The 25,438-nt window shown below is 44.1% G+C and overlaps 1 protein-coding gene across 9 annotated transcripts in view; it reads right to left on the bottom strand.

Annotated features, from left to right (window-relative positions):
• The window catches only part of TP53BP1 (tumor protein p53 binding protein 1), a 38,408-nt gene extending 13,013 nt beyond the window's left edge, over window positions 1–25,395 (bottom strand). For 2 of the 9 annotated variants that reach the window (XM_069798818.1, XM_069798821.1), the window contains exons 1-14: window positions 18,192–18,510; window positions 18,056–18,107; window positions 17,898–17,985; window positions 17,494–17,564; window positions 16,689–16,847; window positions 16,155–16,236; window positions 15,151–15,296; window positions 13,769–13,889; window positions 13,339–13,430; window positions 12,106–12,308; window positions 9,790–11,044; window positions 1,831–1,950; window positions 961–1,197; window positions 364–421 (exon numbers count right to left, since the gene is read on the bottom strand). In XM_069798818.1, the coding sequence (XP_069654919.1) occupies window positions 364–421; window positions 961–1,197; window positions 1,831–1,950; window positions 9,790–11,044; window positions 12,106–12,308; window positions 13,339–13,430; window positions 13,769–13,889; window positions 15,151–15,296; window positions 16,155–16,236; window positions 16,689–16,847; window positions 17,494–17,564; window positions 17,898–17,985; window positions 18,056–18,107; window positions 18,192–18,374 (2,867 nt within the window). In that variant the 5' untranslated portion in view covers window positions 18,375–18,510. Of the gene's footprint in view, window positions 1–363; window positions 422–960; window positions 1,198–1,830; window positions 1,951–8,028; window positions 8,152–9,789; window positions 11,045–12,105; window positions 12,309–13,338; window positions 13,431–13,768; window positions 13,890–15,150; window positions 15,297–16,154; window positions 16,237–16,688; window positions 16,848–17,493; window positions 17,565–17,897; window positions 17,986–18,055; window positions 18,108–18,191; window positions 18,517–24,997 lie in introns of those variants that run through there. The other 7 variants (XM_069798823.1, XM_069798824.1, XM_069798819.1 and 4 more) reach the window with 7 other exon arrangements.
• Between the last annotated feature and the right edge of the window lie 43 nt (window positions 25,396–25,438).

Raw genomic sequence — 25,438 nt, 5'->3', positions numbered from 1 at the left:
TGCAGAAAATTGCACAGTAAGGAAAGAAAGCAGAAAACCATGTATTTAAGAGGTAGATAGGGCAGACTTGCATTCTGGACTGCACAAGATGTGAATTTCTGCTTTGACTACAGTCAGAAGGGGGCAAAATGCTGACATTAGTAGGAAGCACAAATCCTGTAGGGAAAGAGCAGGTAGGGCACCCACCTTGCCCATATACTTAAAACCTGCTGCAAGAGCTAATGTCACAGCTACTGCTGAAAGTGTCCCCTGCTTCTGTGTCTCATTTTACTTTTTTTTTCCCCCCCCTGCTGCTGGTAACCAGTGGAAAAAGGATCTACCCAGACCTTTGTATTAACTCTGTGCAGCAACAAGTCCAGTTACCTGGCAGCAGCCCCAGCAGCAGCAGAGGATCCATCTTTCCTGTCACTGGCTGTAGGCTCTAAAACAAGAAGGAAGGGAAGGATGATTTTAGTGTCACCTGAACAGACTCTCCTGCCCATTCCCAGCCCCCCAGGCTCAGCAAAGAGAGAGGTTGAGTGGTGCTGGACAAAGGGTGCCCAGGCCTCCCTGCCCAACTTCTCATCACAGACCTGAATTTCTACAAGTTTTAGACTGTTAGACTGAATATCCCTGTTCTGATTAAAATGCTGTCAAATGTTTTTGTCCAGATGATACTTTTAAAATCTTTTCCCTCCCAATATAATCAAACTCCAGTTCCTGTCCTGTGACGTTGCCACTATACATCACAATTTTTAGTCTGCTGGAAATACCTTTCCTCACAAGAGACCTCTCCTCTCACTCCATCCTTGCTTAGAGCATTGCAGAAACAGAGAAACAAATTTAAGTGACGCTGCCCAAAAAGAAAAATGAGAAGAACTACAGAGACTCAGAGACTGTCTTGGGGAATGCCACAAAGAGGTTTTGAGTTAGGGCTAAGATCTGGCAGGACCTGTGTGTTTCAAGGTTTCACCCTCTTACTTTCCAAGCTGAACTGCATGGACTCCTCGCTCCCATCATTTTCAGGGGTAACGAGGTTCATTCGCAGAGAGAGTTTTGCATCAGCCTCAGGAACCACAGGAGAATCTCCTTTCTCGCACACTTCTGACACATCTGCTGATACCATTGCACTTTCCACAGTGACATTGTTGGTCCCCATTGTGCCCTCTGCTGTAACATCACTAGTTGCTATAGTGCTGTCTGGGCAACTATCATCCACTGAAAAATAGGAAAACAAAAAAAAAGTAAATCAAAAAGTAGCTACTGTTATTCACACTGTTGGGGTTCAGGTCCCAGTTCTATTTTGAAGATGCTTCACTGCATGCATTATTAGCAATAGTGCAGTAGTAGAAATTCCTATATAGAGTTCTGAAGCATGAAAGTTCTGTAGCACAGGTATCATCCTTAGCTTGCGACAGAATACTTTACCAGTACCCAAGCAGAAATACACACTTCCTTTTATCCAGCAAATGCAGGGTGTTGTTTTGTGAACCTAGCAAAGAAAGTCCTGCTAAAAGATGATGAACACTGGGAACAATCTTCTTTTAGTCTAAGCTCTTTCACTACTCAGAGGGGTCTTTTGCATTCTTTAATGGAGTTGTATGCAGGAACACCATTAGTGCAAGGTAGTTATGTTCCATACCACCCCATACTAAGGGAGCAAACATCTTCACTAGAGACTGAGGAAAGAACACACCAAGGAAAGCGTGGAAAAGGGATGAGCCCTGCCCATAGAGCAGCAATGTTTTCTGCCAAGCTAAGTTTGAGTTATCCCATCAGATTCTACATCAAGAATCAAAAGCTTCCAAATAGGCTTTCACTGCAGAACAGAGCCATTCAGGACAAACTCACCAATTGGCGTGCTATGTCTTCTGGGTCCCATTTTAAGTTGGCCAATGAGAGGTGGCGTTATGCTGGTCAAGGGCTGAATGACATCACCCTCCTTCGGCAAAGTAAAATGAAACGGGGTTCCTAAAAGACAGAGAGTGCCAGGATTAGTCATTTCAGGGGGCTACTTTGGTTCAAATACCAAAAGCACGGGTTCACTGTGCTGTGGAAATGGGGAAAAGTGTAACCCTGGTGCTCTCCTGTACAAAACACCCCCCTGAAAAGTTATTGGTTTCAGGACAGCTGCTCTAACTGATCTTCCTCACCTTTTGTGTGGAAAGTCTTGGTGAAAATCTGGGCTGTGATGAACTTGATGCAGCTGTCCCCAAGTGCTAGATAAAAGTGGCATGAATAGGACTTTCACAGAATGCAGCTTTGCTTCAGAAATGCTCAGGATTTTCCACAGAAAAGGGAGATGAGGCCAGAAACAGAAATGAAGATTAGGATAGAAGTGAATTGGCAGAGCTACGTGTTGCCTGAATTAATAACCTGAAACTTACACAGAATGACGCTTTATCATCAAACATCCTTGGATAAAAGGTCAGCAGATACACTTCAGATAGCCACCTATGAGCTCAAACCATTAGCAGCAGTCAATTATGGGCTAGAAGATGACAGCAGAAACTGGCCTGGCAAGTAAGCTTTGAGAAGTAACAGATACTGCAGTTTAATAACCAGCTGCAGGCTGCCACCAGAAGGGCTGGCCCCATCCTCCTGTCCTCTCCAATACTTCTGCCCCTTCTTGTGCAGTCTCCAGCATAAAGGCTCTGCAGGGTCTATTGGCTGAGGTAGCCTGTTCTATAAGGGAAACCATACCTTGGTGGATATATCATGTGTGGATCTTGCAGGATTTAACAGATAAAATACATTTAAAACCTAGTAAAATGCTCCTTCCTTTTGCCTCACCCATGCCATTTATTTCCAAACCTCAACAACACATATCAGTAATTTGCAGGCTGCATTCTTTCCAAATTGCATAGAAGCATTTAACAAAACTAACAGAGTAACCGTTTCCTGTCCACACTGAAGTCAAAATAGGTTTTCATCATCTTTGTCACTATCCTTCCTTTTCCCTAAAACTGTATTTGTTCTTTGGATTTCATTCAAGATACTACTCAAATAATGCAAGTCACAATTTATGTAACTCCTGAATTTTAAGAAGCATGTATTAAAAAAAAAGCCAACAAAAAAAACACCCAAAAAAACAGAGCCAAAACTAAACAGTATTGGAAAACTGTTAGTTAAGATCATAAGAACACAAATACAAGTTACTTAAATTCAAGAGCTAGCACTAGATACACAGATACAACTTTTCATTATAGCCAGCAGCAGTGCATCATTCTTCAGTTACACAAGATGCTGACATATGATTTACAGACTTACCTTGTGGCAAATGAAGCCATAAATACATGACAAAGACATAATCCCCTCACAGAAAAAAAATTGACCAGTGAAAACCTATCTATTGTCCGTTTGAAAACTTTGAAAACCATCACCTGCCCTGCTGTCACAAGCTTTAAACACATGGTTCAGCAACTGCAACATCCTTGAGATGAACCTAAGGACTTCAGTGTATTTTTGCAGCGGGTAGGTTATTTCAGAGTGCAATGGTACTCACTCTTCATGAGTGCACCGCATATCTCAAGGCCAACTACCATTCCTCATAAACAACTTAGGAATGCCTGTCATATCATCACCTATAGCAGATTTCTGTCTAAACAGTGTTTTAATTTAAGAACTTAAGTCTTTAAAAACTCAAGTGAATTTTGATCCGATTTAGCTACCACAATCCCTTCTAGCCTACAAATCCACATTTGGCAGGCTAATAACAAATGATGAAAAGAATTTATGAAGAAATGATCAGCCTGCATTTTAATAAGAGATAATCTAGTTATTAAACCAGCAGATATCATTAGAGAAAACAAACAAGTTTTCACACTCACAAGACCTGAAAAAAATGTGTATGCCTGAAAGCTTAATTGCTTTCACATAACTGCATCAACTGTTGTAACAATGAAAAAAGGTTAATCCTCTCCACAAACTTTTCTTATGTTCTTAAGACCATCATCCTATAACATTTCCTTTTACCTATCAGCATCAAAAGATTGGGTCTTACTTTTGCCTGCTTTGCCTCTCTCAAGTTTGCTAATGCTAAGCTATAAAAAATTTCATTTGCTTGGGTAATGCTTTCACAGGGAAAGTTGGATGTTTCTAGCACAGTGCAGATGGCACGCAACTACCAGAATAGCACAAAACTGCACCCTCATAATGGAAGGGGACAAAGAAATCTCCCAACTCTGCATCAAACTAAGTGAAGCAGAGCTATCATCCTCTTCTCTTCTAGATGAAAAGGTAAGTCCCACCACCTTTTCTGCATACTGTGATGGTTCTTGCACACCACTACTACATGGATGGCCAGCCTGCAGCTCTCAAGCAGTTCAAGCACAGGTCCCTCTGCTCTAGTTCTTCTCTCCGACCCATTACCTCTACACAGGATGTGGCACCTCTGCTGTGGCATCATAACATCTACAGAGATCTACAGAGAAGGCTAGTAACAGTGGATGGCCACTCTGTTTTCTGTACATACAGAAGGGAGGGGAAAAAAACAAAGCAAAAAAACACCACCACCCCAAAGAACACCATGCCTTCTATTTAAGAACTTTTGCTTTATCTTTCAAAAAGCTCTTTCTTAGCTCTGTTCTTAACTCACTAGCACTACTCTTTAATAGACAGGACAAAAGCTTCATTACATACATTTTTCTCCATTGGTAATTCATATCTAGCTGTCATATGTCAAAAGGACCCCATTAGAAAGTAAGAAACAACTTTACTTCCAGAAGTCTTCCAGATTAAGAATCACCACTCTAGCCAGGCCTGAGGCAATGTTAAAAAGATTTAAGACCTTGACAACAAACCTTTTCATTATTTTAATAAAAATATTAACTTTTAATTTAACCTGGTAGGCTTAAACTTTATCATAACTATGTTAACTGCGCTGCTTATCTGTTTCTTCTTTATTTTATACTACCAGTAAAAAGAGAACTTTCTGAATAAGGTTTTGTATGTACAAAATTGTACAATCTACAAAAAAGACTTCACAGGCAGCCACAACTTCCATAAATTCCATGGAGTCCTAGAAACAGACTTCAGTAAGTTTCTTTTTCATATCCCTATATGCTATCATGTTCTAGCCTTTGAGTATTTTTTAGTAGAGTAACTAAACAGTTACTACCTTATTCAAGGAAACTTCAAAAACAAAAGACACCCCTGAAACCTCACCATCCAGTTTCTACTCCTGCTTCTTGGACTCTTCTCCAAGGTCCTTCGAATCCTCACCCAAAGCTTGTGCTTACTGATGTATGCTTCATAATCTGTTGATAAGGGATTAGACTCCTGTTGGAAATAACTATTATAAGAACAAAGCTGCTTTAAGAGAAGAGGGATGCTCTAAAGCTCTTCACACCTTAAGGACTGAGCAATGATAAGAGAACAAATATCACTCTACATACTTTTCCACCATGCTTCATGAGTCTGAAGACAGCAGGCAGAACATCTCAAAAGCCTGAGCTCTCTCCTAACACTGATCAGCCCTTTAATGCAATACAAATACACAAAGCATAACCACCAGCATTAATTTCTGAGTTCGCTTTCTCCAAACAGTAGCTTATTGTTCTCTTTCAAAAGTAAATCCAGCCAAGTGTGATATGTTTAAGTTGCATTTAGATTTATCTAAGAAAAAACATTTCAAGTACAACATAGCAAGGGAAATGTTACCTCAAGTTAAATGCAACTTTGTTCACACTCTCTTACAAAGGAAGTTTTGAATTGTGAACTCTGTGAAAGGCCATACTGAAGTGGAACATAACATTCAACCTTGTTATGCAACTACAGCTACTCATCTTTATTTTTCCTCATTTCAGCAGTGTACTGCCAAACATATTATTTAATAAAACCTATACTGTTCTTAAATTCAAATATCAGTACTGTTCTCTTGACTATCCCAAATTTTCTTAAGAAACATGCAGTCCCAGCATACCAAATGCCCTAGACTTGTTCACAGAAAAGTCAATTTGAGATCACAAAATCCAAAGGGTTCAGAACACCTTTGAACTTCCTGACCAGTATTTTCACCAGATCCCCTCAAATCATTATTTGCTATATAATAAAGCTTTTCTTCTTCTTTCAGTTAAAGGAAATTAAGAATACAGTATCTAAAATTTCATCATTCAACTTCATGTAAATAATGCTTGAGCTCCTGCAATCTTTGCAGTTCCCTAATAGACTTACTAGAAGTTAGATAGATTTTCTGATACTAACATCATGTTCCTTCATTCTTGCCATGTGCAAGTTTCTACATAAAATTTAAGTTTTCAGATTTTAAACTTTTCAGAATTAGGGGGCATCAAATGAAACTAATGCCTGATGAAATAGAGTTGTTTTTTTACCCAGTATGTAATTTAATCTCTCAAACTTCATACTGCAGGAAGCTCTGAAGCCTAAAAGTTTACAGAGGTTCAAAAAAAAAAAACACAAACAGAAATTCCATGGTAGGGGACAAAAACACAACTACCCAAGATATCAAAAAACAAAGACATCGCTTCAGACTCAGCATGTTCCTAAACCACACTTTTCTTGATGATTAAACAGCAACTTCTTCAGAAGTATGTCCCCATTGCATTTTTGCCCTTATATTCACCCATATGCATCTGCTATTCAGTATTGGGGGAACTTGTATACCAAGCTAGATTGATGCAGTATAGCTGTTCTTCTGACTGTTGTACCACCTCAATTCAGAGACACCACGATTTTCAGTTTTTAGTTCAGAGTTATCAAAGGCACAATGACCTACTGCAAGCCACCAAACAGGAATGACTGAAAAAAACCCCACCCCAGCAATGACATCCCACCCCCACACAAAAAAAAAAAACCCACACATTAAATGGCAACAGAATAACCCAACACTAACAAAGAAGCTGGTCTTCTTGGTCCACAGAGTGCCTCAAACGGTGATGATTCAGATTTTGTGTGCAGTCTCCAAAATCTGTCACCGACACTTTTTTATATTCTAATTTGAAAAAATACAGCATGATTCAATTGTACCACTTATAAACAATATACAAAGCTCTCCCTAAATATCGTTAGGGAGGCAGCCTCCAAACTTTAGATAAGATGTTGCTAAGACACATCTAAGTACCAAAAATTAAGAACTTAAATCTGAAATTGATGACACTACTGTCTTGATTGCAGAACAACCCACCGAATTGCCTCCAGCATGTTACTTGCTTAGCAAGCAGTTCCCCAAGCCAACAAAGACTCCACTGTCAGAGAATGTGCTAAAAAAAAAAATCATTGCATTTCTGGCCAGCTGAAATGCTCTACTTTCATGCTCAACAACGAAGCAGTTTGCTGTAACGTTCCAAAAGAAAGTCATGGTCACTAGTTATGGGATGTTAAAGAACATAAAACCAAAAAAGCTCCCTAGCATCTTACTGGTCCTACCGCATTCGGAAGAACAGGTTCAAAAGTTACATCAATTAAATTGCTACAATAGCTGGTATATTAAGCAGTCCTCAACAATACAGTTTAATTCATATGACTATGTTGTTGGGAAAGTGGAGTTTTTAAATCTAAACAAAGAAGATATCAGAACCCCTGAAGCATGGGAATTTTTACGTGACTAAACACATACTTAGCTCAAAATAAAGTAACCACTGCAGAAGTTGTTGTCAGATGTCAGTGATGTTAAAAAGCTAGGGCCACAAGGATCTATACGCCTTGATAATTTGAGCTTTATTTCATTTTAAAATAGGTCAACCAACACTTATAGCAAAGTCTAGGTTGAAAACTGCTATTATATTTTGCTGGAAGTCCCTCTAAAAACTGATGACCTGCATAAGCATTCATATCTCTTTTCCACACCTCGCTGTAATCTAACTTCTACAGGTATCAGTATTTACCTGTCATTCTTATCTTACAACGCAAGATACTACCTTTATCCTATTTTTTAGTTATCTTGAGTTTCTTCTCACCAGCCAGTTCCATACTATTCAATGGTTATCTTTCTCAAACTTGTCAGCAAATTTGGTATTAAAAACACACGTAAGTATTACACTCAATCCCTTTTCATCCAAGTCTCCATCTAGCACTTCAAAGTCATCTCACCTACTTCTGTTCAGACACAAAGAAGAAAGCTCTTCATCTTGCTCCTTTTTGAAATCTGCCATTTTGACCTTTCCAAACAGGATCACATGTTCCAGAAGTCAGCACGGTTCAAGGTCACAAGAACTGAAGAAAAGGGGAGGGAACCACATAAGAACGAGCTCAGAAGGCTTTCGGGAAGAAACAGCCAAAGCCGCCATAAATGGCAGTAAGGATCAGTTTGTAACTGGAAAAATTAAACAAGTAGTTCAGAAAACAGTAACAAAAAATACTGGACTCGTGAGACTGACGAGAGAAGTTTTGAAGAAGTGTTGAAGAAATGTACAGCTCTTGAAAAAACCCAAACATAAAATGGCAGAGAAAATAAGAGAGATGTCCCTCACTGACAAAGAATAGAAAATTATTCAGACCATTATCAACTGAGTATGTAAAAGGAAAAAGAAGACTTGAGTGTTAGGAAATGGTTTTTAAGCAGTGTATCTTACACTAATTTCTCAAAAGGAAAAGCTAGAAAACATCATCACTTGAACAAAGCTCTGCAGAACAAACTATAAGGCTGTATAACAATATCATGACCTTTGAGTAGTAAGAGAAATTCTGTCTAGCCCACAGCTTTGTAGGTTCCACAAATCAAAATCACAGACTGGTCAATCTTAACCTATCAGATGGTTCACAAACATCTTCCCTGCTAGACATCTCATTTTATTGTAATAGCACTACATAATTCTATTGATCTTCCATTGTACTTAAGGACTGAGATAATTCACAGAGCATAAACTACCTAGCAAATCAGTGAAGACAGATAAATAAACCTCTACTAACATACCAGTCTGTTCAGAACATGTAAAGACAACCATCACCTATTGACAACTAATGTTTTCAGACCCTCAACTTTCACAATCACTCACTTCAGGAGACTGGAAATCACCTACCTTCATCATAAGGGGGGGGGAAACTCACACTCTCTGATCCCACAGTTTAATGAAAGATTACTTAGATCTCAAAAACGTGTACAATTCAAGACAAAGCTCTAGTAAAACTTTGCTTTCTATTGCTTTCTCATTTGAGGAATACAGAACTCTGTTTTTAAATGAAGCCAACTAAGAGGCAAAAGCTCCACAAAACTCAGCTACAGCATCCCACGTTTCTTGTGTAACTACACAACTGCATGTTAAAGGAATTTCAACACATCATAACAATACCTGCTGAGCCACTGCTTACATGCAAGTGAAAAGCCATTCTACTTTAAAATAATCTCAAGATAAATTTGCTGTATTAGTTTCTAGCTCAAAGCTGCTCTATACACCCCCCCAAACAAAATTCTCCTCTGAAAATGAAAAAAGAAGGGAGAAAAAAAAAAAAAGAGTGAGGAGACCTATGAGAGGTACAGACTACCACACACTCTTCTCCCTTCAAGGACACTACTGTTGTTGCTTCAGGGGGCAGAGGGAAGTTACAAACATCCCTGAGCATTGCCAAGGTCACAACATTCTGAGTTTTCAAAGTTGCTCTGCATTTCTGCCACAAAACAACGAGAGTGTTAGGAACAAGAATTACCTTATTCTTGCCTGCACTCATGTGACAAAGGGAAAAAAGTAAAGGCATGTTATACATGTAGCACAGTAACTTGTAGTGCCGCTCTTAAGAGACACTGTTCAACACGCATCTAAGATCAGTGCTCCCAGAAAACACTGAGGATTGTACACAGCTGTCCTTAACATTATTCAAAATATACCTGTGAAGTACTAACCTAAATTCACTTACCACTGGAAGGACTGGGGGATTTAGCAGTAGCCTCTTCTTGTGGCTGCACCTGCTCTTCTTGCTCCAGATTCCTTGTCGTAACAGTATCCTCCGTACTCTTTGGCACCTGATTCTCCTGCTGAGTCACCAGCATGCCAGCCCCGCTCTCTTGAAGTGGTGGCTGATTCCTTATTATCATTATCTGTCCTAATTCTGAACCACCTGGATGTTTTTTGGCACACAGCACCACTTCCGATGGAATGTCACTCTTTAACTTAGGAAACAAATTGTTGTGCTGTTCCAATAAGTCCCCTACAGAAGGCTTAGATAAAACTTTATTGAGCTTCGGCACATTTTCTGAAGCAGCCTTAAAGGTCAGTTTATCCATGCTCCTTGCCTCTCCAGTGCTAAAAGTACAACCTTTTGAAGTTTCTTTTCCCCGGCTTTCTGGTTCAATCTTTTCTAATTCTTGGGCCTGATCAGACAGATTTTTGCTATTTTTACAAGAACCATCAGCAAATTCCACTTCCATATCTTCATGACACTGTACTTCCCTTCCAAGAATAAACCTCTGAGAAAGCGTTATATTAACAAGGGACTCATCTTCATTTATTTGCTTCTCTCTTACTTGCAGCTTTTCTTCTTGTTCTTCACACTGAGTCTCAGGAACTGCCTCAGGTTCAGAAGTCTCTTCCAATGGATAATCCTCAGACTGTGCTTCTCTACCTTGAGTGTAGGACAAAATCTCAGGCAGACCAGACTGATCTGCAGCAGCCTGACTTCCAGAAATACATTCTATCTCCTGATGAGCTGTAGGGGCTAATGACCTATCTCCTGCTACATCTGCACTAACTAACTGCATTACGGGCCTTCCTGCAGTCTGTAAATCCTCCTTTTTTTCTTCTTCACAGTTTTCAGAAAGGGCTTGATCACCTGCATCCAGCCTCAGTTTTATGTTGTCATTCTCCTCAGAACAGAGTCTCAAGTCTGAAGCCTTGCATTCAGAAATCATCTCTACTTGTGTGGTTTCACCATCTTGGCCCATGTTTAGAGAGCCTGAACTGACCTCTATATTTGTGGGCTGGCTACATTCACTTGCAGAAAGCATCAGCTTACAGGACTCAGAAGGCTGTGACACAGAGTCACCTGTAGACATCTTTGACAAAGCATTTATGGATCCAGAGACATCTCCTGGTAAGTATAAATGGGTTAAAGCAGCAGCTTTTTCTTCTCCTTCATGCTTCTCCTCTGGGCTCTGAGTTGGAACAAAAATATCCTAAAATTAAAAAAGTGGGACATGGGAGCATCAGGGCATGCCAAGTAGGACCATTTGTTATTCCTAGAACACTACACTGGAATATGGAGCAGAGCAAGCTCAGCACAAAACTACAGATTAAAAAAAAAAACACAACAAAACACACACAAAACATTCCCCCCCCCTCCCCCCCCCATTTATGAGTCAAAATTGGCCCGTTCTTGCTGAGAAAAATTATCACCACCCATTACTTTTTAGTACCTCTGTGGCAAAGTCAGACACAATCCTCGGTACACCTCTCACTACCAAATCATGGAGTACAGGTCAAGTATGGCAAATTAGTAGCTATTTTTAGTCAAACAACCACGGGTTCTGGAAAGATTCTCTGGAGAAATCTAATATATTAGCATGAAAGCCACTTTCAGCTAAGGAGAAGCCCTGCTTTGACTACTGAAGTCTCTAGTACAACCTTTATTTTCTGCCTTAAGTTGATGAAATTTGTAATATTAAGCTATAAAGCCACCGTCTGTTAAATCCCTTTGAATAATAACTTCCAGAGATCAAAAAGCACAAAGGAAACAACAGATAATAAGAATAAGCAACTTGAAAAACACAGTAAGTTAATTCTAGCCTTGTAGGAGACTACAAATGCTTTATTACAAAATAGCTTCACTTTCTCCATGACAAATGATCCTAAGGTCTACCCTGACAAAAGTCAAATTTATGACACAGTTTGAGATGCAGGATGCCCAGTTCAGCATCAGAAAGCAGCAGCCTTTCAAAGAGAGAAAAAGAAAGAAAAAAAACCACCCACAAAAAAGGTTTCTAGCATAGATTAAAAGACAACAAGTTCTATGTTCAGTAAGTCACTATGCCCTCTTAAGCTGTTCCACATTTTCTCTGCAGGATAAATTGCCACACAGTATGATCAATATATAACTGTGCCTGGTGGGAACAGGGAAGCTCATGAGAACCAGCTTAGTAGGGAAACTCAACACAGAGGCATAGAGGCTGACTCAAACACACATTTTCTGCAACAGCCATATAAAAGCCTCAGCAAAGATATCTACATGAACCCTTACATGAGAGAACTCTGGTTGTGATGGTATAGGCAAAGACCCAGGAAAGAAGGTTGGGGCACTCTGGGACACTGGAGTTGAAGCCTGTGGCAGGACAAGAGGTCCTGGTGGGATACATGGGATGGCCATCTCCACTAGCATATCTTCTCTCTGCTTCTGCATCAGCTCTCTTCGTTCTGCAGGGATAGATAGATCTTTCTGTTCATCTGGTTTGAAAGAGCAGAAAATACATAACCAGCAAATTCTTGCGTTGTACCAAAGTTTCCAACATTCTGTTGCAAGACTCATCTTCAGTGGCATATGCAACTTTCTCATACTTTAATGGGTGAATCTAAAGTCTCTCCAGGTGAATTCTTTGGGGGGGGCTGCGAAGAAATTAACACAAACATCCATATCCTTGAATTTAAGGGGGAGAGAAAGTGTTTTATTAAGAATTCATATAACTATTTTGCTACAGGTCTAGAACTTGCTACAATTAGAAAAAGGTATCCAAAATTTAGAAAAAGCATTTCTCTGAGGTTTTTGTTTTGTTTTTTTTCCCTTTTGCTATCTTTATTAAAATGCAACCAAATTCAGACCCTGGCTAACAAAATATCTATTCTAAAAGTATGTCACATTCTGTGACAGGAATCTCACAAAAAGGAATGATGATTTTGTATCATACTAGAAGTCTGCATGGATGGGTATCTTATCCCTGATGGTGAATAGGTGCTTAGAGAAAATATTTAAGAACCAAGGTATCATATATACAACAATCCCTCTTTTGGCATGGCATTCTAGAATACACACATATAATATAGGAAAGCTTTTTAAAATATTGTGCAAGTCATCTAAGTTAATGTAAAATAACTGTTATGATGCAGTTCTCCTCTGCCGTCTCTATTGCCCTAACAGTATATACTTAATACAAATATCTGCCTGTAGCAAGAACGGCTTGTCCCTAAGAAAGGAAGACAATTGTAAGCAGCAATCTGTATCCCATACGAAGTATTCCCCATCTTTCAAGTGAAGGGGAGCTAACTGACAGTACTAATTTTATTATGATAGCTATGCAGGAAATAGCAACAGCACATCAACATCTGAGTCACAGACTTCCCTTCATCTATCTCTTTCAGTGTTCTCAATCCTGCTTCATTCTTTAAATATAATTTCAGCAGGTTTTGAAAAGGCTGCATGGTCAGACTAAACCACAGAGCACCTAAACATGACCACAAACCAGTATGCAGAAAATTTTACCTTTTGCTTGCTCCTGTTCAGTAGGACTGCTGGGGACAAGAGCACTGGATTCAAAGGCAACAGGAGGAGGAATAACTAGGCCTGAAGAGACACTGCAGACCAAGAAAAGTGAACATGGAAAAGATGATCATACATCACTAGAAAATGAATTAACTTCTCCCTAAATGTAGCTCCAGCTTGTCACAATAGGAGTCTTCTCATAAAAGGAGAGTGTCAGGTGTTCACTTGCAAGAGACTTGAGAAATGGCTATTGACAACATGGGCATCATTAGTTCATTTCATTGCAAAATAAACCCATGCTCCTCTCATAGTGCAAAATTAAAACATTGATTGCTTAAAATCAAGCACAAGTCCTTGAATAAATAAGAGAGTAGTGAAAATGCACTACTGCAGTTAAGCTATTGCAATAGTTTGGGGATTTTTTGCTTACATGGAGTGACTCTCCTGTGCAAGGGATCCCTGTCCAGAGAGCTGCAGGAGTTGCAGACTGCGGGCAGGGGTGCACGCCAGAGAACTTCGCTCTTCCACCCTGGTTATTGGACAGCCACTCCCTGCAGCGGTTTTGAACAAAAGGAAGCAAGATTAGAATTTTGGCCAATAACCAAGTTGATCAGAAAATTCTGAGGAATGATATTCACACTACTGCACAGTCACTTCTCAGGTAGGCAAGGACAAGCTGATTTTCACACAGAGCTGGAGAAGGACTGCACATGAAAGTTCAGTATGTGAAATGTGAGCATAATACAGTTAAGATTAAAAAGATAAGTTCATACCTATAGATATAGAATAGATTTTTAACCAGGCCAGACTGTACAAGTCTTCCTACTTGGGAATTTTAAAAGAAAAACCCCCAATGGCTGCAATATCAGCTCATTTGATCCAGCGCTAGAATGCAAATACAGGCAAGGTTCTTACAAGAAAAGACACTTTGCATTGACTGACTCAGTGCAAGTAGGAGGTTGTTATTGAACCTTCTGGATACAGAGAGTTCATGCACAAGATCATACTGGTATAGACACAGTTGTGCACAAATTAAAACTAAATAAAAAGCATTAAGTGAGACTTCATTTAAGCTCATGCTTTATAAACTGTGACAAAATTGCCTTTCAAAACTTTATTTTCTAGGCCCTTCGCTATTAAGATTGTTAAGAACCTTTCTACTTCTTTATTAGCCTTTCAGTTGTGGATACCAAAACCAGACATAGACATCCTCCTGGCAAGACATGCAGCGATGACCTCTCTCCTGATCCTATTTCCTGTAATCTCTTCTCTTACAGGGAAGGAAGATTAACCTAGATGACAAATAAGGTTGACCAAAATTGTGGTACGAAGATTTTGATTGCAGGATCCTGTCCTATCCCAAACAGGAAGGCCAATTCAGAGGAGTAAGGTGGAATGTTTTGCCAAAGTTACCCAGCATAAGTAATACTACAATATTTGCCTACACTACTTATCCACACTTTAGATTGCATCACTACAAAGGGTGAGCATTATTGCTGCTTGTTTCAGAAGAGGATAAAAGGGGTATTTTTGTTTTGTTCTTCAAGGGGCACAGAATGAAAGGAAATTAAATGTATTAACAAGCCAGTGCAACTGTTCTAACACAGTGACATTTAGACATTGCTCCACAGTACAATGAAAGAGGCTGTGGCCTTTCATTTCCAAAGCGTTCTCAATTTTAGCAGATATTACGTGAAAAATACTCATGGCACTCTGTACCCTAAAACACTACATGCTTAAAAGGATCAAGTAGGGATGATGGTTATCATGATCTCTGGGATGGACACTTTGGTCCTGCTGGCCTATTGTTACCTGTTGCATTATTCTCAGGAAACATCTCTTCCTGAGTTGACAAGGTATCAGACTCCTCGTGGCCAGAATCAAGGGATTGCTCAGTTTTAGTGGGGTCACAGACAGGCATTTGTTTCCTAGCATGCTCTTCTGCTTCCTGCAGAGTTCTAGAAAAGCAAGACACAGTCACTGACATGAGAAATTTGAAGTATGAAGTAATACTGCAACACCATAAAGAAAATTTATCAGCACAGATGAAAGGTATTCACTTGTGCATACCACAGAAAAAAAGAAAAAAATCCTGACAAAATGACATATTCATGCTTGACAAGTCACATTTTCAGAATTGTTTTTTAAGTTTTCTACCAATCTAAGTAATGCTTAAGTGGAATGCAGATCGTTCTACTGACTTCTATTCAATGTGGACTCTAGGAATTTTGTTCCACCTCCTTTTTAATATTATTTTGTGGCAGAATATGACAATACAAGATGAGCTAAATATTATTCTATCCAGCATAAAAGATATATAGAGAGTTTTCAACAAACTGAAGTTTCACATCTAAATAATTAAAACTACAAAGCTTACAATAACAAATACTCAAAAGCATCCTGGAATAGCCACCACTTTGCCTCTTTGGCCTGAGGCCAAAGTCCGTACTGCAGTGAATAAGTTATCTTGAAATAACTTCTGTGACTTAAACTGAATTATTACTTTTAATATATCCCAGTCATTTAAGAAAGTTATTAGTGTATCTTATTATCCAGTGCACTGTCCCTTAAAAATAAACCTATTGATATCTTTGTGTGTAAAAGTCTGACACCACATCTTTTCTCAGCTAGGAACAGTGAAAGCACTTCATCACCACTGCTACAAAAATGTCTCATCAGTACTTCATCTTTCCCTTCACTTTTCTCTTTTGCCTGGAAGCCTGAACTCTCCTACACCTAAAAAACCTAGTAAAAAAGACACAAGTCAACTTCCATAACGTCAGCAAGAGATCTACAAAGAACATGGTCTGTTTTACCTTTCAGACTTCTCTGACTGGCCTTCCAAAGCAGTATGTGCTTCTGTGCTGGAGACAGTTTCTGTGCTGTCCCCATGCAGCTCTAGCAAGAGAGAGGAAAAAAAAAATTGTTACTCGGTCACCTGGAATAATGTACAAAGAGAAGAAAGTGTAGTTCTGCAAATTACACAAATATCAAGACAAGCTTTGTATGAAAAAAAGTAATCTTGAACTATCAATGATAACAAAAGACAGGATGAGGTTTTTACCAGGGAGGGAATTAAGTATCAGACTGTCTGAATATTCTGGAAACAAATTAGGAAAGAGAGGTGCAAGAATCCACAACAGCACTTGGACAGCTACAAGAAAACAAATGAACTAGCCCAAAGGAAAGAGAAGGCAAAATTCTTTTCAACTACCAATGAGCTTTGAATTCATTTTTGAAAACTACCAATATTGTATTTCCTGTCAAAGAAGCATAAAATCTATAACTTAAAAGAAACCAGAGAGAATTGACAGAGCAAGAAATGGACATGTAAGATCACTTTCACATACCATCTTTAGTATCATTCTTCACAAGTCTGGAAGAAGGGACAGCAGCTCCAGGGTGAAACTGATGCCTAACATCTCCTTCATTGGGCACGAAGTCACTCTCAAAGTCCTGGCTCTGTGAGAGCTCTAGAGCTCCAAAATGCGGCTGTGACATGCCTGTATCTAACATCAAACTTCCATAACTAATATATATATATATAAAAAAAAAATCAGAGCCATCTATCACTTTACAAGGGTAAAAGATACACCCTCTAACAAGAAAAATATTTAGGCTATTGCTGAAACTCTGAATAAACTAACAGACTCGGATCTCTGCTGCGCTAATTAAAAATATGGTAACAGAAAACGGACAGTGGCCATTAACTCAGAAACCAGTGTTAATCAGCAAGGTCTTATATAACGCCATTCGGTACTGCAGCAGATTTGGATTCGGTGATGAGAATACAATCCTGATAATACATAGCCTGTGCCTGAAAGTCCCTTGATGACAACAACCATTATGCCAGGAGTTCTTTGCCACGAAGAAAAGGCTTCATCTCCTAATGGTCATGATGCATCCATGGCTCTTCCAAGCCATTTCCTGTCTCCAAGATCCTTGTTAACAAAGATATGAAGTCACCCTTACCCACCCCACCCCCCCACAAAACAACAAAGCATACAGATCCACTTCTGGAAAAAGACACCAATCTCCAACCCGTTATCACCGCAACTATCCCTGGTGAGACAAGCAAGGCAGCTCAACTGAAAAACTACACAGATGGTTGACAGAGTCACAGCCCCAAGAAGAGGCCCGAAATGGAGAAGTTACCTTCTACACACGGCAAAGTAGCAGAGTCCTCAACACCGCCTTCACCTCCTTCTCCTGCCTTTCCCAGGGCACTGCAACAGAAAGACTTGTTCACATCACGCCGGGGCTCCTGCAGGCTGCCTTCTTACAGCCGACTTGCGTTCCGAGGGGTTGCTTCGCAGCTGCAGCACCCGGCCAGGCGCTCCCAAGCCCTCCGAACCGCGCCCCCCGGGCCGGGCCGGGCTCCAGCACCCGCGGCGCTGCACCGGGCCTGGCGCGGCCGCAGCCAGCGCCGAGCCCGCGTTTTAAGCCCGTCCTCGGCGCGACCGCGGCTTTACAGGGCGAGAGGGGCCCAGGAGGCGGCGGCCAAGAGCCGGCGCGCCTCGGCCTGGCAGGGGAGGCTCCCGCGGTCCCGGCCCACGCACCTGCTCTCCCCGCCGGGCGGTGGGGCCTCCTCAGCGGCGCGGCCCCGCGGGCCGGCGGCGTCCGGACGGGCAGGGCTCTCCATCGGCTCTGCAAGCACAGCGCCGTTAGGGCGGCTGCGGCCCCCCGGGCGCGCCGCTGCCCCGCGCCCGGCTCTTACCTGCGGGTCGCTCCCGGGCCGCCCGGCTGCCGGCAGGACCGCAGACGATCTCCTGCAAGACAGACGCACGGGCCGCGTCAGGGCAGGGCAGGGCCGGGCCGGGCCGGGCCGCGCCGCCCCCGCGCCGGGCGCTCACCAGCACGGGGCTCGGGCTCCGCCGGGCCGGCAGCCGGCGGGCCAGCACGCCGAGGCAGGCCTGCTCTGCGTCCTCCACCGCGCCCGCGCTCTCGGGCTGCGAGTCCTCCACGATCAGGCGGGGCGTGTCCCGCTGCGAGAAGCCGGGGTCCAGCTGGCTGCTGCCGCTGCCGCCGCGCTCCATGCGGGACAGCCGCGGGAAGCGGGACGCCCGGCGGAGCACCGGCCACGGCCCTACACCGCCCGCCCGCCACACCGCGCCACGCTTCCCGCGGCCGCCATCTTGTAGCGCGCCGATTGGCGGCGCGCGACCCGCCCCGCCCCGCGCCGCCGGCGCCGTTACCAGGGAGACGCCGCCCCGGGCGCCGCCTGGCGGGTCCCGCGCCCTCGGCGGGGCGGGGCCGGGGCCCGGTGGCGGGGAGCGAGCGGTGCGCCGGGGGCGCCGCCCACGGAGCAGTAACGGCGGCGGGTCTGGCGCTGCCCCGCCCCCCGCTCCCTTCAGGGAAGGCAGACGCCCGCTCGGCCTCTCCGTGAGGAGCCGGGGAGAGGCAGCAGCGCCGTGCCCCGCCCCCCGCCCCGTCCCGGCCGGCGCCGGGAGCCTCGGGGCGTGGGGCCGCGGCTGGGCTCGCTCGAGGGCGAATACAGCGACTTCCCGACCGGCGCAGCAGGCAGGCCGGGGGGTTCCCGGGCGCAGCAGGCAGGCCGGGGGGTTCCCGGCCGGCGCCAGGCGTACAGAACGGCACCGGCACCGACCGCCGCTTGTCCCGGGCAATCAGTCGTGCGTGGGAATTCCTAGGTATCATAGGAAAGTGAAATCTGATCCACTTCCCTGTGTTTATATTAATAAGCGGCAGCCACTGAGGAAGCCTTGGGCACAAACGGTGACGGTATTGTCGTGCTTCAGCATTAAACTTTTTGCCTAAAAACTAGTTAGTTTGAATAGACTAACTCACGTCCATTTTGCAAGTTCTCTTTTTTACTTCTGCACCTCTCTGTATTTTATAGATGAGAATTCTATATATTTTATTCAAAAACCTGTTGTAGAACCAAAAACGCAAGAGAGTGAAAAAACGTACCTGGCCTGGGAGAAACTGTTGTTACGCAAAGTTATAGACAAAAGGATGTACATAGTGAAACGCTGTAAATACGAGTTTGTGTTAACAAATTTTGTGTGTAATGTGAAATCCAAGTTTGCACATGCATGTTAAGAACATTAAACAGGCTATAAATACTTACAACTCCTACACAGGAGGGACGCTTTAGTGGTTGGTTGTTCAGCTCCCAGAAGATGCTCCTTTAGCACATATTAAGATGTATTATTGAAAAGTTCTTCTGGTATACTAGTTTCAAAAATACAAATTCAAATATTGTCTGAAGTTTGCCCCAATGCCAAAGAACACCACGAGGCCTATGATTACTAAATCCTTCTTTTGAAAGATGAAGTTGTTCATAGGCTTTTGCTAGCCATCTGGAGAAGCCAGATTTCATGATCACAAAATATTTTATCCCAGGGAACTGAAAAGGAGACTGGGATCCTGATGGGACAGCTGGCAGTCTCTGATCCTCAAGCATCTCAGTAGTTTTAGAAGGGGGTCTTGCAGTTTGTTCAATTCCCTTCAAGCAGAATTCTGCTTCCATTGGAATGAAAGCAGTTCAAATGGTCTTCCTTTATGATTACTCTCAAAATTAAATAAAATATAAAATTCCTTTTTTTTTTTTTTTTTTTAGCAAAGTAGAAAGTAAAGCTGCCTTCTAAGCACAAGTAGAGCATGCGCCCTCATTTTTTTAAACAAGTTTATGGTACTCCACTACTGATCCTTGCTGGACTTACTAGTGGGTTTCCAAGCTGGCTACTGTCTTCCCCTTTAGCGTACACGAATAAGCTCCTTTTCTTATTGACAGAAAATTAAACAACTATATTCTTCCTCATATCATCTTCTTTTACACTTCTATCCTGCCAGCACCTCTTCTTTATTAGCTTCTCCTGGAGAATACCTGCTCTTCATTAGAGCGTTTGAAATGGCTACCTAAGCCAAGTTCTTCATCTGAAGGTGTTTCTACAATAGATACAGTCAAAAACTAACTGGGGGAGGGAAAGACAAAATGATTGTGTTTATAACACAAGAAGTACATGCAAGTGAGCAGACATTGGCCATGCATGATGTATCTTTGAGAAGAAAGTAAGAGAGCAGAAAGACAAAGAATGGATTTTGAGGAGCAGACATCAATGAACAGATAACTGGCAAGTTAAAACCTTGTGGCACAAAAAGAATTACAAAGAGATGGCAATTTCTTTACTGAAGGCACAAGTGCAAACTATGTTAATGCAAAGAAAGGATGAGAAATGTAATAGGAGGTGATTTGACTCAGGTATAACACGAAAACAGAGGAAAGGAAACAAGGAAATTGGAACTATATCAGCTTTCTTAAAGGATCAGTATAAAAGAATGGCAGAAGCATACAAGGACAAAAATTTAAAAGGCCAGAGATATCAAGGGCAACAAGAAAATGATCTATAGACATACTAGTAGGAAAACAACAACCCTAAGAATTGTTGGTCTGCTCTTCTGAGGGACCACTACTGGGTCAAGAAGTGTCACACTGATGTCAAGAAGGCAGAAGCATTTACTGATCTTCTCTAAAATGGTTAACAGAAAACGGCAGCTAGCTCAGTTAAACAATAATGACACAGGACAAGATTTCAGCCTTGAAAAAAGGCTGAAACTGGTTAAAAAGTGCTTATCAAAGCCAGATGTTTTAAAAACTGTTAAGTCTAGACTTCTTTCCCAAAAATGTTGTCTTAGAAGTGTTAACAGTTACCTTTCAAAACTCATGGAGGATAATGAGGAGACTAGAAGTGGCAAATGTGCCAGTCACTCTCAAAATTCCCTTCAAATCCTTGAAAACTTTGTTAACAAATCATCAAACAAATTAGCAGTTTCTATCTAGAAGATAACAAGGAGAAAAGTTAGCAGCCAACATAGATCTGTAAAGACAAGGCACGTAACATCGATCTGATTTCTTGTCAGAGCAACAGGCCTTACGGACAGAAGAAAAGTGGCAGAGTAACAACTTTAGGAAGACTTTTAGCAGTATCTGTATGCGATTCTCATAAGCAAACAAGGGAAGCATAGCTGCGATGAAATTTTAGTAAGAAAAGTAAAAAACCTGTTGAATATCCATCTCCAGAAAGTAATCATCATTGATTCTATGTCAAAACAAGTATGTTTGAGTGAGGGTCCAAGCGTCAATGTGCTATTCCTATTCCGTTCACTGTTTTCTTTAATCACCTTGGTCACAAAATAAGGAGTACACTTATTAAACCCTGTATTGGGTTTCTGTGGCAAGGTTTTGGTAGCAGGGGGGTTACAGGGGTGGCTTCAGTGAGAAGCTGCTGGAAGCTTCCCCTGTGTCCGACAGTGCCAATACCAGCTGGCTCCAAGATGACCCACTGCTGGCCAAGGCCGAGCCCATCAGCGATAGTAGCAGCGCCTCTGTGATAACATATTTAATAAGGGAAAAAAAGTTGCAGTGGGCACAGAAACAGCAGCCAGAGAGAGGGGTGAGAACATGTAAGAGAAACAACCCTGCAGACACCAAGGTCAGTGAAGAAGGAGGGGGAGGAGGTACTCCAGGCGCTGGAGCAGAGATTCCCCTGCAGCCCATGGGGAAGACCATGGTGAGGCAGGCTGTCCCCCTGCAGCCCATGGAGGTCCACGGTGGAGCAGATATCCACCTGCAGCCCGGGGAGGACCCCAAGCTGGAGCAGGTGGGTTCCCAAAGGAGGCTGTGACCCCGTGGGAAGCCCACGCTGGCAGGACCTGCAGATCTGTGGAGTGAGGAGCCCACGGAGCAGGTTTTCTGGCAGGACTTGCGACCCCGTGGGGGACCCATGCTGGAGCAGTGTGCTCCTGAAGGACTGTACGCTGTGGAAGAGACCCATGCTGGAGCAGTTCGTGAAAAACTGCAGCCCATGAGAAGAACCCATGCTGGAGAAGGTTGTGGAGAATTGTCTCCTGTGGGAGGGACCCCACGCCAGAGCAGGGGAAGAGTGTGATGAGTCCTCCCCCTGAGGAGGATGAAGCAGCAGAGACAACGTGTGATGAGCTGACCGTAACCCCCATTCCCTGTCCCCACTGTGCTGCTGCTGGGGAGGGGTAGGTAGAGAATCCGGGAGTGAAGCTGTGCCCAGGAAGAAGGGAGGGGTGGAGGGAAGGTGTTCTGAGATTTGGGTTTATTTCTCATTACCCTACTCTGGATGATTGGCAATAAATTGAGTTAATTTTCCCCAAGTTGAGTCTGTTTTGCCCGTGACAGTAATTGGTTGAGTGATCTCTCCCTGTCCTTATCTCGACCCATGAGCCCTTTGTTATATTTTCTCTCCCCTGCCCAGCTGAGGCAGGGGGAGTGATAGAATGGTTTTGGTGGGCACCTGGCATCCAGCCAGGGTTAACCCACCACAAAACCACAAGCAATCTGAAACTGAGAGGGACTGTAAATAGTAGAAGAAAAATTTTGAAAAATGGTTTGAAAAATGGACAAGCTACAATGCAAGTAAGAACAATATTCTACAAAAGGAAAGAACTGACTGCACAAACTCAGGATGGGGCTGCTAGGCTATACGGCATTACTGTAAAATAAAGCAATCAGGGGTCACAGTGCCTGACAAACTAATCCTGAGTCAGTGTCATGCTGCTGCCACAGAAAAAAGTGCAAACAGCAAGCATTATACTTATGTATGGTATGCATATATGTTAGATGTGTGAAATAATTCTTGCATTCTACAATGGCAAGGCCTAAGCTAAGTGCTACGTCTGGCGAGAAGATAGCAAAGAAATTGGCTATCGTAACAGTCTTCAAACAGAAAAAAGTTGATGGCAAATAATGTGTTTTTCATATTCACAGTTTAGAGGACAACTGCAAATTCATTTACATGAACTGCAAATAGGTTTAATTTAAAGTAATACAAAACAGAAATCAGCAAAAATATTTTAAAAGTAAGGCTAATGAAGCTCTGAAGATTATGCAGTCTCTAACATTAAGACTTTTTTCTTTTTAAAGTAGTAACAAACAGGTATAGTTGATCTTGGTCTGAAACAGGAAGTTGGACTAGATGATCTCCAGGATTCCCTTCCAGTCTCATTTTTCTGCAATTCACTACTTCTGCATGAACCTGGGTAGGACAAAATTGAGAGCTCAGTCCAGGTAGTCAAATTAGTAAATGCCAAATCTGCGTGTGAATTTTAAAGCTGACCGCACATTTTTTGTGTTAAATTTGTCATCTCATTTTTTTCCATCTTTTTTTATGCTACGAAAAAAGCAGCCTGCTTTCTTTATAATATACAAATTTTTGATCTAAATATAATCCCTCAGTTTGCAGACTGCCTTTTTTCCTAAGTCTCACCATAAATTACAAATAGGGTGTGGCCGCCTTTATCTAAGAGGATAAAAGAGCAGAATTAATCTTTGCTTCCTTTCCCTTCAAAGAAAACATGTCCAGCACCAGAGTTTCAATGAACGAAGACATGGAGGCTGTCTGATTTTTCATATTTGGAGTATTTTTTCTGAATTTGTTGTATCTTACAGAATTTGCAACGGACAGTTGAAGCTATAGTTTATTTTGTTCTGAATACTCCTTTCCAACAGTCTGCTAATTAGGATGGGAAACTGAGAAACAGGACTCCTAGTACTCATTCTCATTTCTTCCACTGTGAATCCATTTCTCTGTGTCCCAGTGCAGCCCCAGGCCCCATCTTCAAAACAGGATAGTACTCATGAAAAGCACCAAATTCCAGATCCCGATTTCAAGGGGGAATGAGATGCCTAAACCAAGATACCTAACAAAGTAGCTAAACTCACTAAAGGAGCAAGGATGCTACTTGTCTTTGAAAATCTATGTTTAAGGATTGTACTGTAGTATTACAAGTGTCATTATTTACACGGGAGACACATCTAGCAACTACCTGGCCAATTTCTGCGTGCATCATCCTCTGCTCTACTCATTTGGGAGTAAATACTGCATAGTATTCACCATTCTCGGCGCCCACGAGTCCAGCGGCCAGTAAGAACGCCTGGCAGGCTACCGACTGAAGGTCGCCAGGCGCCACGTGCTTCGCACAACGGCACGCGAGAGCTGTCCCTGCGTGGGCCCGCAGCTGACCCGGGGCAGCGGCAGCGCAACGCAGCCGCCCGCGCCCGCGCCTCCCAAGCTCTCCTGCTCGCGGCGAGCCAGAGAGCCCGCATCCATCCTCACGGCGGCGGGACGCGTTCGAACACCTCGGCCGCCCCCGGCAGCCCGCCCGGCCGCCTGCGGCCTGCCTCGCCGGGCCGCCCCGAGCACGGCGCGTCGCGCCCGCGCCGTGACCGGGCCGTGCTCCTGCCCCGCGACGCGCGGCCGCAGACCCGCTCCGCCCCGCCGGTGAGGCGGCCAGGCCGCCGCGCCACACACCACCACCCCCCCCCGACCCGACCCGACCCGACCCGAGCCGCCGGCCGACCCGCGGCCGGAGCTGCCCGGACGGGACCCACGCGGCGCCCGCGGCCCGCAGCGGCGAGGCCGGGCCGAGGGCTTGGCCGGGCCCCGCGCCGCCCCAGCGTCCCCAGGACCCCGCCGCGGGGGGAGGCCACTCGCGGAAGGTGCCCCGCGGCTCCCGCCGGCGCCGCGCGCCCTGCGGGCCAGACGGAGCTGCCCCGGCCGCTTCCCGGGTCGGTCTCCGCCCGGCGGAGCACAACGGGCGAAGCGGCCGCGGGCGGGGGGAGGCGACGGCGCCGCCCCGGCCCGGCCCGGCCCGGCCCGGCCCGCTTTACCTGGTCTCAGCCGGGAGCCGGCGAGCAGGCCCGGCACCGCCGCTTCGGGCGGAGGCACAGGCGCCCGAGCCGCACCGCCGCGCCCGGCCGGGCCCGCCCCGCTGACATCAGGCGGGCGGCAACGGGCCGGACCCCGCCCGCCGTCCGCGCCGCCCCTGGGGCTCCGGGGCCGCCGCGCCCGGGCCGGGGGCCGCGGGACAGCTGCGGAGAGGGCATCCGCGGCGGCTGCGAGGCGGAGCGGGAGCCCGGCAGAGCCGCGGGGCAGGCCGGCGGGCGGAGGCCCGGCTGTCCCCGGATCCCGCGGGGAGGGAGGCCTCCCCCCACGCCCCCGAGGACCGGGGGCCCGGCCCGCACCCCGACCCGTGACGGGCAGCCTCCCTCGCCCACGAGCCCCAGCAGTGCGGCGGCCCCGACAGGGCACTCTGCTCTGCATCTGCGTTC

Source organism: Haliaeetus albicilla, chromosome 12, assembly GCF_947461875.1.
Source record: "Haliaeetus albicilla chromosome 12, bHalAlb1.1, whole genome shotgun sequence".
NCBI lineage: Eukaryota > Metazoa > Chordata > Aves > Accipitriformes > Accipitridae > Haliaeetus > Haliaeetus albicilla.
The sequence above is the reverse complement of the archived record's forward strand: the minus strand, read 5'-3'. Positions and strand labels throughout refer to the sequence as shown.